The sequence below is a fragment of the Carcharodon carcharias genome, chromosome 13, assembly GCF_017639515.1.
Source record: "Carcharodon carcharias isolate sCarCar2 chromosome 13, sCarCar2.pri, whole genome shotgun sequence".
Classification (NCBI taxonomy): domain Eukaryota; kingdom Metazoa; phylum Chordata; class Chondrichthyes; order Lamniformes; family Lamnidae; genus Carcharodon; species Carcharodon carcharias.
Window position 1 is genome coordinate 15,165,568 of NC_054479.1, and position 12,232 is coordinate 15,177,799.

General features: G+C 43.5%; 1 protein-coding gene across 2 annotated transcripts in view; it reads left to right on the plus strand.

Moving 5' to 3' along the window:
* hps4 (HPS4 biogenesis of lysosomal organelles complex 3 subunit 2) overlaps positions 1 to 12,232 on the plus strand; it is a 63,534-nt gene that overhangs the window by 29,159 nt on the left and 22,143 nt on the right. For both annotated transcript variants that reach the window (XR_005944810.1, XM_041202734.1), the window contains exons 3-8: positions 696 to 839; positions 965 to 1,072; positions 1,776 to 1,892; positions 3,530 to 3,624; positions 4,285 to 4,357; positions 6,070 to 6,088. Coding sequence is in view for 1 of the 2 variants with exons in the window: in XM_041202734.1 (XP_041058668.1) it covers positions 696 to 839; positions 965 to 1,072; positions 1,776 to 1,892; positions 3,530 to 3,624; positions 4,285 to 4,357; positions 6,070 to 6,088 (556 nt within the window). In the remaining variant the exon portion in view is untranslated. The remainder of the gene's footprint in view (positions 1 to 695; positions 840 to 964; positions 1,073 to 1,775; positions 1,893 to 3,529; positions 3,625 to 4,284; positions 4,358 to 6,069; positions 6,089 to 12,232) is intronic.

The following is a 12,232-nucleotide window of genomic DNA, read 5'->3' on the forward strand; positions in this document are numbered from 1 at the left end:
CAGTCAGCAATAGCGCCACAACTGCTGTGCTGAGATTAACCAGACCAGCATAAGGTGACGCTTTCAGCTGTTCATCGGATAAGCTCCAGAGAACTGAAAGTTCTCTTTCATTTTAAAACATTTTTTTTGTCTGTTTTTGCCTGTAATTTGCTGCCCTATTCTCCACAAGGTGCTATTGCATTATGGAGTGTTGTTTCATGACTCTTCTGTATTTTGTGCAAGTGACCATTTTTCTTGGGTGAATTTAGATTGAGTGTTGCCAAACCTGTCAGCTGAGAGCAGGCTATAACAGCTGAGTCTGTTGTTGCCCAACATCTGCACATGGGTGCTTTTTACACCTGATTCACTGTAGAACAGTATTCCGAATGATGGTTGATTTCCACATCCCACTGCTTTGTGTTATTGGAGCCTATTCTAGCTCGCCATTGCCAGCCACTCCAGCTGAAACCAACCAAGACAATCCAAACTAGGAATTGGCCCGCTGGTCTGTGTGGTTCAGATTCACGTTGCCTTTGCTGACTTAGCCACCAGGGTTACCTTGTTTTGAAACTAAATTTAAAAAGGCGATCGGGTAATATGACTTTTTATTCTCAAATAAAAGGAAAGTTACTTTAAAAGCTTTCTTTCCACTTGGCTGCATTTTGCTCTTTTTTTTTGACTGACTCTCAAAAACTTTATCAACTTCTCTTGGACAGACCACCGTTGACCAACGGGAATTACTGTGTGGGCAGATTGCCGGCGTGGTTTGTTGCATTACTGAGATTTCTGGATCACCGCCCAGTTTAATCCGCTTGCGAAAGCTGAAGTTTGCTATCCGTGTGGATGGGGAATACCTTTGGGTATGTATAAAATAGGTACCTCCACATCAAAAAGATGAGTGCCTGGCAATTAAAACAATACAGATTTCCAACTCCTGCTGAGTGTAATCATTTTAAAAGAATGTATTTTCTCTGTTCTGTTGTAGGCTCTTGGATGTGCCATAGAAGTCCCTGATGTGAGCTGTAAGCGATTTTTGGATCAACTTATAGGTGTCTTTACATTTTACAATGGATCCAATAAGCGTATATACCAGGTAATGCTTTCCATTTGTATTGAATTATGAATGGGTGTAGCTGATGCTGTGTTTGGGATTGCGACACGAAACCCCGTTCATTCTGCACTTGCGTTGCTGAACTGCGGCCGTATTCCCTGCCAATGGCTAGCTAATTTTTTTTGGAGTGTGCGGGTGATTTGTTTTAAGTTTGTGGTTCCTTTTAAATCTTTTTTGCATGATCATGTACCTGGGCACCAACGGTAACTTAAAGGGACTGACTTATGTGCAGCGTGCATGGCAACTTTCAGGTTGTTGTGCAACCATACAGCCCAGGGGAACATTGCTAGCTACCTACTCATTTTTGCTGCTTTGATTGGGCTGAGTCCTTACTGCCTGTACTGATCGGTAAGGCACTGTTCATATTCCTGGATGACCTTCCTTCATAAGGTCAGAAGTGGGGATGTTCGCTGATGATTGTGCAACGCGCAGCACCATTCGTGACTCCTCAGATATTGAAGCAGCCCATGTCCAAATGCAGCAAGACTGGACAATATCCAGGCCTGGGCTGACAAGCGGCAATTAACGTGCGTGCCACACAAATGCCAGGCAATGACCATCTCCAACAAGATCTGGGATAGATTCAGTTGGAGCCGCACTTGACTTCCAGAACCTGCCTAAGTACAGCTTCTGGTTTTTCGAATAATTTCTATCCCTGTTTACATTTTTTGGTTTCCCTTTCTAGATACAGGAGCAAGAACAGCTAGCTCGTCAATGGGATCTGTACACAGAGCACATTCAGCAAAATAGCTGTGACCTGCACCAGACTTTCAACTCCTTGTGTAACCTAGACAGGACTGAAGTATGTATAATCTAGGGAGACTCTCCACTTTTACACCTTACATTGTGAGATTCTTTTGTTACAGTATCATTCCAATGGTTAAACCAGCATTAAATAGAAAGCCAATAATCAGCTTATTCACCAGAATGGTTGTTCTGAGACTGGAAGCTAATTTATGATGGATGGAATTGTTGAATGATAAAGCACAGGAGAAGGCCATCGTGGCTACGTTGGCACTTTGAAAGGGCTATTCAATTGGTCCCATTCCCCTTGCACTTTCCCCATAGCCCTGCAATTTTTTCCTCTTCAAGTATTTATCAAATTCCTTTCGAATGTTACCTTTGAATTTGATTCCACCATCCTTTCAGGCAGCGCATTCTAAATCCTAACAATTTGGCTGGAATCTCCCTTTTTGAACCTGGTAAACACTCTTTGGAATGTAAGACTTACATTAATTATTTACGTAGCACTTCATCATAGGAACTTGGAAATGGGAGTAGATCATTTAGTCCCTTGATCCTGTTCTGCCATACAATGTGATCATGACTGATTTACCACCTAACTCCACATACTTGCTTTTTATATAGATGATGTATACATATCCTTCAATAGCTTTTGGTTAACAAAGATCTAGCAATCTAAATTTTGAAATTAACTATAGATCTAGCATCAAATGATGTTTGCAGAAGAGAGTTCCAAACTCGCAAATCCCCCTTTGCAAAAATAAGCCTTTCCTAATTCCACTCTTAAAAAGTCTGGGTCTAATTTTTAAACTATACCTTCTAGTCCTATACTTCACAACCAGCAGAAATAGTTTTTCTGTATCTACCCTCTCTGTTCAGCTTAATGTCTTTAAAACCTCAATCAAATCACCCCTTAAATTTCTAAATTCCTGGGAAAACAATCCAAGTTTGTATAACCTTTCCTTGCAATTTAATCGTTGGAGTCCAGGTAATCATTCTGGTAAAGCTATTCTGCACGCCCTCCAAGGTTAATATATCCTTCCTAAGGTAAGAACTGCTCTCAGTACTCTAGGTGTGGCCTAACCAGGGCTTTGTATAGCTGAAGCTTGTATTCTAGTCCTCTAGATATAAAGGCCAGCATTTAATTAGCCTTTTGGATTATTTTCTGCACTGTTCATGACATTTTAATGATCTATGAACTCGGGCCTCCAAGTTTCTTTGGACCTCCGCTGTTTCTCACTTTTCATCATTTAGAAAATAACTTATTCCATCCAATTTAGGCCCAAAGTGGATGACCTCACATCTAACTACTTTGAAACCCATTTGCCACAGTTTTGCTCATTTCCTGAATATCACTTTGCAATGTTACAATGAGGCACTGCATGGTATAGTGCTGCTTTTCACCTCTGAATAAATCATTTGTATGAAGGCTTAATGATCTTACCCGAAAAAAATTCGAGCATGACAAAAATATTTGTACTGCAGATATGACACATGGGATGCAGTGTAACGTTGAGGCACCACTGATGTTTTAAGTGGTTTATAATGGGAAGCAATTTGGTTTATTGATTGTACACTGCTAAAACTTCACTTGACTAAATTCTGCTTGGCTTAGCTGTGTGTAGATCTGGAATTGACTTGTTGCTTTCTTGGGCAAGTTTTCTGATCCCATTCTGCTCTGTCTACTAACAACAGGTGGATCCCCTGTTACTACTAAAAGCTGCACTCATCTTACAGACCTGTCAGCGCTGTCCAAAGATCCTGGCTGGTTGCATTCTTTATACAAACCTGTAAGTCTGCAGTGCACTGTACTGACATCCCTTTCATTTGTAGCAGCCAACATCATATTCAATAGTCTTTGTCTTATGCTGCTTATTTTTTTTGAGGTACGTCTTTTAAATTACAATTTTCTTGTACTTATAATACTTATACGTGGTTCACCTCCCACTCTCCAGTTGTCTGGAAAATAACTCCAACTCCTTCCTGAGGTCTAATGGGTAAATGCAACATTCAGTAAGGCCAAGGCTTACCCGCTCTGTGCTTAGCTGACTGATCTGAATAAGGACAGAGTGGGAAGGAGGACAGACGTGGGGATATGACAGTCAGCTTCAGACCCTTGGGCTAGAGATGAGGAAGAAACAGCCATGCATGTGTGTCTTCAGCCAGGTGAGGATGTGATGCCCTTGCTGCCAAATAGCCAGTTGACAATCCCTATCCAGACCTGTGCAATAAAGAAGGCCGCTTTGGGTCATGAACCAGAAAGCTATTGATGCTCATGAACCTCCAGCATGTGTCACTGCTTTCAGATTGAAAATGAAGAATAATGGGAGGTAGGAACTGGACACAATGGGTCTAATTCAACTTTTAGGTAGTCTTAGAATTATATGCTGTCTGGTCTAATACTGCAATGCTGATGTACACAGACTATGTATAAATGTTTTGCTTTACAGAATTGTCAGCACTCAGCTTCCGCCTGAAATAACAGCCAAAATACTGGCATATCAACCTGGTGTGAACAGTCAGGTAAGTCAGCAGATCATCACTTACACAGGAGTGCTCAGTGAATACTATACATGAAAAATATATTCAATGCAATGCTGCAATTTACTTGTTCAAAATTTCCAGATCTGTGCAGCAGCTTCCTGCTTCGAAAGGTACAAAATATTCTCCTAATGCTGAAAGTTTTAAGTCATCCACTGCACTCTACCTGTTGGCATGCTGTGGAAGGTTGATTTTTTGACTGGGAACACCTTTTCTGAGCACTTGGATATACAATCTTCAGCCAGTCTGTGGCAAACCAAATTTCAGTATAAAAGGGATTTATGGTGTCGGACTTCATCACAAGATCATATAGTTTTATTTGCTGGGTTCTCTATATAACTAATATCCCACTGAAATGTTCATGTGAGACTGGTGCTGCTCTCAAATTTTCAACAAGCTGACCTCAGACGTAAGACCTAGTGTCCTTATCAATGACTAGCGTTAGTGGCCTAAACAAAACCTGTAAATAGTGGCCTCCTCCACCTGTAGCTATTATTTCCGCATTGTTCATGTGGACCACAGATTATTGTCATTCCATACCATAAATCCTTCGATTACTATTGTAGATTAGATGTAATCCCTAGAAGTATGACAGGAAGTTCACACAGTTGTGGACAGGGCATTGAAAAGAGCCTTATAATTTATGCTCTATCTCCTCTAACCTTCGATCATCTCTCCTCTCTTCTTTCTTCCACCCTCTAGCTCTGCTCCTCCTTTCATGCTCATTCTCACCATCTCTCACTGTGCTCTCTCTGCGTGCTTTCTCCCTCTGAGGTCTGTCTTTGTGTGCTTTGTCCCCCTCTGGACATGCTCACTCTTTCTCTCTGTCTGAGCGCTCTCTCCGTGTGCGCTCCCTCTCTCTGCGCACTCTCTCCCTCTGGCTCTCTCACCATCTGCACACTGTCCTTCTCTACGCTCTCTGTCCATGCCCTCTCCCTCCACGCACTTTCTCTCCCTCTGCACTTTCTCTGTCTCCATGCTTTCTCTCCATGCTCTTATCTCTCCACCCCATCTCTCTCTCTCGGCCCCCTCTGTCTCCATCCTCTCTCTGCACTCCGTCTCTCTGCTCTCTCACTCTCTCCGTGCTCTTTCTCCACTCTCTCTCCTTCCCTGCCCCCTCTCTCCATCAAGTCTACCCCCTCTATTTCTGCTCTCTCTCTCTTTCCGCTCTTTTTTAATGGTTGTGCCATGCCCAATACCCCTGTCAACTTGTGTCTTCTTACAGCTCCAAACATGCAGCCTTATACACTATTCTTTTCCTCTGCGATCCCAACTGTTTTGATATTAAGACTTAGGGCATGGTCTCTGACTTTAATTCATGCTTTCGCAAGACCTTAAGCTTGGCTTCTGTTAACCACTTTTTACAGATTTCTCTCTTTCTCTCTTTTTAAACCTTGGTGGTGATATGCACTTTGGGATTTGGCCCTTCACTTGGCTTTCTCAATAAGGTAAAGTAAACTGTTGATGTAGCGTGGTGACTACTGCATGTGAAATGCATGTCTGTTATTTTCAGACTCTTCCTGCTAAAAAATGCAGGTTAGTGAAATATTACATTCAATATTGTAGAAATGTTCCCATTTTTGTCTGACTACGCTGTATAAAATTCACCAGAACATAAGCTATCTCTCTTAGTAGATGTAGAATGGTTGTACGCTGACGAAGAGGTTTAATTCTGTCACTGCCTTTTCTTTCAGAATCTGACTGAGAGGCCAGGTAAAATTTATTTTATTTCTTGCCCTGTCATTTCCTGCCCCAGTTTCCTTCTCTCCTAAATGTGTTATTGTGTTGGGTCACTGTTACACAGGAATTGTCTGCCTTCCAAATTCTCACCCAAGGGTTTATTCTTTACATGTGAGCTTAGAAAGTGAGTGTCCGAAGGCTAAACAACCAGCAGTGAGATGTTTATACGAAGACATGAAATAGGAGCAGAAGTAGGCCATTCGGCCCCTTCGAGCATGCTCCACCATTCAATAAGATCATGGCTGATCTGTTTATGTTTCGAATTCCACATCCATTCCGATAACCTTTGATTCCTTTGCCTAACAAGAACCTATCCACCTCTGTGTTAAAAATATTCAGTGATTCCGCCTCCACCCTTTTTTGAGTAGAGAGTTCTGAAGTTGCACAACCCTCTGAGAGAAAACTTCCCCCTCTTCTCTCCTCTTCTGTCCTATAAGGGTAATCCCTAATTTTAAAACAGTGCTCCCTAGTTCTGGACTCACCCACAAGAGGAAACATCCTTTCCACGTCTACCTTGTCAAGACCGTTCAGGATCTTCAATCAAGTCACCCCTCGCTCTTCTAAACTCCAGTGGAAACAAGCCTATCCTCATAAGGCAACCCACTCATTCCAGGTATCAATCTAGTAAACCTCTTCTGAACTGCCTCTAATACATTTACATCATCCCATAAATAAGGAGATCAAAACTGCACACGATATTCAAGATGCGACCTCACCAATGTCCTCTATAACTGAAGCGTAATATCCTTTTTTTATGTTCAATTCCTCTCGTAATAAAGGATAGCATTCTATTAGCCTTCTTGATTACATGTTGTAACTACATACTAACTTTTTGTGGCTCACGCACGAGAATGCCTAGATCCCTCTACACCTCGGAATTCTAATTCTTATACAATTGAGTTGTGCAATGTTACCATAATGTCTACTAGATTAAAAATAACTAAGTGCAGAAACAACTAATTTCCATTGTACAAGCATTTCATTCACCACATTTAACATTACTCTTTGATTTTCTTTAAGGCTCTATCACCAAGCTGCCATTTTATCCAGTGTCTCCTTATTGCCAATATACTTGCAGTTCTGTAACACTTCCTTGGTCTCCAGTCGAGCCAGACCACAGGTTCATTTGAAGCTTGGTGGGGAGGAGAGAACTGGATAATTCATAGTGAGTTCACGATCTGCCCTTTCATCTCTAGGATCTGAAGTCAGACCCTACTCAGACTCTCAGACTGATAACACCTCCCTTTTCTCTAGCTTTAGGAATCTTAGGCAGACCGCATACTTCTGTACAAATGGCAGTTTGGTCAGTGGCTACAAAGAACTTTTAAAACATATAGACAGTACAAAAACTTTTTTTTTGCCTCCTTTGTTCCTGTCCTCCAGCCATTGACTCTACTATGTCGCCTGAGTACCCATGCTTCTTTGGTGAACTTCAATAGCAAATGCCATGTGAAACTTGATTTTCCCCTTGTCCTGTGTCCAAAGACTTCCAACATGGAAACTCTAGCCGATTTCCAGTAGCTGATTCTGATTCCACACACCCTCACTTAAGTTCTTTGGATAGCATTTGGGACTGACAACACATGCTGACCTTTCTTTTCCCTGACCAGGAACTCCATCGGTTTTGCGGTCAATTTAAATGCCACTGGCTAAAATCAGCCAATGCAGCAAGGACCAGGAATTAAACTTAGGACCTTTACTTAATTACTTTAATTAGCAATGTAAAGATTGCTATACGTACATTATGTAAGAGTCTTTCTTTTACCTTTCTTGTTTTCCTTTTAGTCAAATAGCAACAACAAAAAAAATTCTTTAGAAAGTTATTTAGCATTCTGAATGTATACATGCAGAATAAATGTGTATGAAGGGCAAAAGGGCAAGGAGGTACAAACTACATAATTCTGTTTCTACGTTCAGAAGACAGTATGAAGTGAAATAAGTAAAACAAGTTCTACAAAGGGTCATGAAGAGAGGCAAGGCAGAGAAACCACGGAGAGTAAGTCAGCAACTTCCGAAAAGAAGTTAAAAGCGGCAGTGGGAGAGATAAAAAGGGAACTAGAATTGAGCACAGGTTTGGAGGCCAAGTGCAACAATGAGAAAGTCTTTCAACATTAAAACAGCAAGAGAATTATTAAAGGTTGCAAGTGAGGTTGAAACTGAAGATGAACTGAAAATGCTTAGTTGAGCATCAGCCGAATTCGCACGTGTCAAGATCCCATAAACCGAGAATGAATGACCAGTTAATCTGGAACAATGAACGAGTTGAACCAAATGGCTTCTCTGTACCCTGCAAATTTGTCTTCACCTTTTACTCTGCTTTCAATTGAACAGTTTCAATGGGTGGAATTTTCCATAAATGAGACTAAGTGCGATGGTGGGTGGTTTCTGCAGCACCCACCCCGCCGTCCGCAATGGGGGGAATTCCCGCCCGATTTTGCGCTTGGAAGGTCATTAATTATGAAAAGGTGTATATCGGTCCAAATCCAAGTTTTTGGTATTCATTCACGGGATGTGGGCTTGGCTGGCTTAGCCAGCATTTATTGCCCATCCCTAGTTGCCCTTGAGAAGGTGGTGGTGAGCTGCCTTCTTGAACCGCTGCAGTCCGTGTGGTGTAGGTACATCCACAGTGCTGTTAGGAAGGATATTCTAGGATTTTTCCCCAGTGACAGTGAAGGAACGGCGATATATTTCCAAATCAGGATGGTGAGTGACTTGGAAGGGAACTTCCAGGCGATGGTGTTCCCATGTATTTGCTGCCCTTGTCTTTCTAGATGATAGTGATCGAGGATTTGGAAGGTGCTGTCTAAAGAGCCTTGGTGAGCTCTTGCAGTGCATCTTGTAGATGGCACACATTGCTGCTACTGTGCATCGGTGGTAGACGGAGTGAATGTTTGTGGATGGGGTGCCAATCAAATGGACTGCTTTGTCCTGGATGGTGTCAAGCTTCTTGAGTGTTGTGGGAGCTGCACTCATCCAGGTAAGTTCCATCACATTGCTGGCTTGTGCCTTGTAGATGGTGGACAGGCTTTGGAGAGTCAGGAGATAAGTTACTCATCACAGGAATCCTAGCCTCTGATCTGCTCTTGTAGCCACAATGTTTATATGGCTAGTCCAGTTCAGTTACTGATCAATGGTAACCCCCTCAGGATGTTGATAGTGGGGGATTCAGTAAAGGTAATGTCACTGAATGTCAAGGGGCGATGGTTAGATTCTCTTTTGTTGGAGATGGTCATTGCCTGGCACTTGTGTGGCACGAATGTTACTTGCCACTTATCAGTTCAACCAGCTGGGTTGGGAGCTGTTTCGTCCGGCCGCCATAAGCTGGAGGGCTCGAAGGTCCTAGCCCCATATTTAAAGGCCAATCCAACACATGGCCTCAGTCTCTACAGCCACTAGAGATGCCTGGCATCCAGAAGAGGAAGGCTGAGAGCCTGAAGAGGAAGGGAGCACCCCGCTTCACACACCAGGCCCTCCCAGCCTTGATCAGAGGGGTGCGGGCGCAAAGGCACACGCTCTATCCAAGGATGCCTGCAGGAAGCACAGCCTCACTTCTCCGGCCTAGGAGGCTATCATGGAGCAGGTCAGCCCTGCTGGCAATCGTGTCCAAAATATTACCCAGTGCAGGAAGAGGATGAATGATCTCATCTGCTCTGCCAGGGTAAGTCATCCTTCAACTCCTCCCAATATCAAACTCGCATCACAGCATCATGAACTCAAACGGCTACTCTCTTCAGGTATCTCACGCAACCATTAGCGGGGGGTACATATCAACACTCATTCTCTCACCGAGACTTTCACATCACCACCATCCCATCTGTCATGTTGCTCACACTCTATTCTCTGGCCCTTCTGTGGAGGGCTCACCACACACAGAGGTCATGCATTTCCCCCCACCTCTACTCCATCCCTTATCATCACATGCCTTTCATTTTTCTTCATATAGGCCAAGCTGGTGCACAACAGGCACGAGAGATTTCAGACCTGGGGGGGGGTGGGGGGGGTGGGGGTGTGGGTGGACAGCCGACATCATCGCCCTCACTGAATTAGAGGAGGCTGTAGACACGCGGGTTGGAGAGGACAAGGATCACTGTTATGACGTGGTAGATGATGTGTGCCAGACAGACCAAATCTACAAGGGAAACTTGGACACGTTATCACAACAGTTTGCAATTTGTTACGAGCTGTGTGCACTGAATTCAGAAGTAATAAGTCCACCAAGATCTTTAGAGATTTTAAAAATTAAATTAAAATATTTATTAACAAAACATAAAAGCTTTCAAGTACATACAGAAGACTACAATTACTTACTACTATTATAACTCCTAAAACTCCTAATTAACCCGACCTCCATTTACACACGCTTTAAGGCAATGGTCCAAAATAGATTTTATATTTAAAACAGAAGCAGCAGATTAACACAATACCCACTTGACAGTGGAATTCCAAATGGGCTTTTCCCCAATTTCAGTTTCATTATATAGTAGACTTCTGCACAAATGCTGGAGGCTTCATTAAGGCTATTTCACATGCTCCTATTAGATCTTACAAGGCCTGCTGACACATAACCTTTCATTCTCTTTTATATATGTTTCTCTTTACTAAGTAAATTCTATTGTTCCTTATGTCTTTGAAACTGTAACTTCCTCATAATATAAAAACTTTCATTTTGCCACAATATATTGTCAGTAACCTTTGGGAAAAATAAACACATGCCTTAGCCTTGCTTATCTGGCTAGTTGTAAACAGGCTAAGATCCCTTTGAAATCAAAATATCCTTTTATTTCTCTAAAAATGCAAATTCCCTTCATATCTTACACGCTAATCCAGCATCTATGTTTACTCATTAGCATGTCAAGCACCTAGCTTCTTTTGATGATATAGTCTACTTGACGACAAAATGTAATTAAATCACACAAAGACCCAACAATACTTACCCCCATAAATCTACTTTACGATATTAAAATAATTGTGAAAATTATTATACATCCATCATATTGCTCCTGTGGGGAAGGGGAGATTGGCCTCTCCCACCAACCTAGTGCAGATCACAGCTCCATCACTCCGTTAAATCCTGACGTTCGCAGTGAATCACATGCAGTCTTACATGGCTCATGCTCATTAACTGAAACTTTATTTTCTAGGCACCAGCAGATCAAGGCCCCCAAGCCAGCTCAGCACCAATGCGAGCTTACAGACTTCATCTGAAGAGAGAGCTCCGGTAGAACATTCACAGCACCTGCACGCACCCTCCACCAGCTCAGAGACACACATGTCAGTGGGGTACAGCTGTAGATTAGGCTCAGGCTCACTTTCTAGGGAACACCTCACTGACATATCCCCACAGCAGTCGGAGGCAGGGACAGCCCAGTTGTCCAGCACTCGGAGGGCTGCTGAAGACCAGCCTCCCGCTCAGTCCTTCTCTGGAAGCAGCTGCCAAATCAATGCTGGAGATGCAACGACAGGTGGCAGAACATCAGGCAGAGATGCGACAGTTACTCAGCAGACTAGAGCGAACAATGGAGGAGTCCGTCCGCATTCTGCCTGATGTCGTAGCTCCGACATGCGAGCACCTCGAGATCCCTATGGGAATGCTGGTGACCACCATGGAGACCTTGGTCCAGCAGCTCTTGACGGATTTGCGCTCAGCCCTGCACTCCACGCCCACACACCTTGGTGGGCACCATCAACATGTAGGCGACATGAAACGAGGCACCTTGAACTCCCTCTAGGTGCAGCATCTCCTGCAGGAGTCAGGCTAGGGCCCTGAGGTACCAACAGGGAGGATGAGCGTCAGCTTGACACCCCGGGGACCTACCCTTGGGACACTCCCAAGAGAGTGCAGTTGCTCACAGCCCCCTCTTCCTGCGACCCCATCCACTCCAGGCCAACGAGGGCGCTTCTGCCCCTGAGTAAGTGACCGTTATCAGGCCACGGCTTTCCAGGCCTCGGGCCACCAGAGGACGTCCATCAAGGCCACCACAGACATCAGGACGTAACAGTCAGCAGGCTGGCTCCACCTCTGCTGTGGATGTCAGGGCTGCACCCAGGCAGATAGGTAGAGTTAGGAAAGTTAAGAAAAATTGATGTTACTTTTGGGTCACAAGTGTGCTTGACATT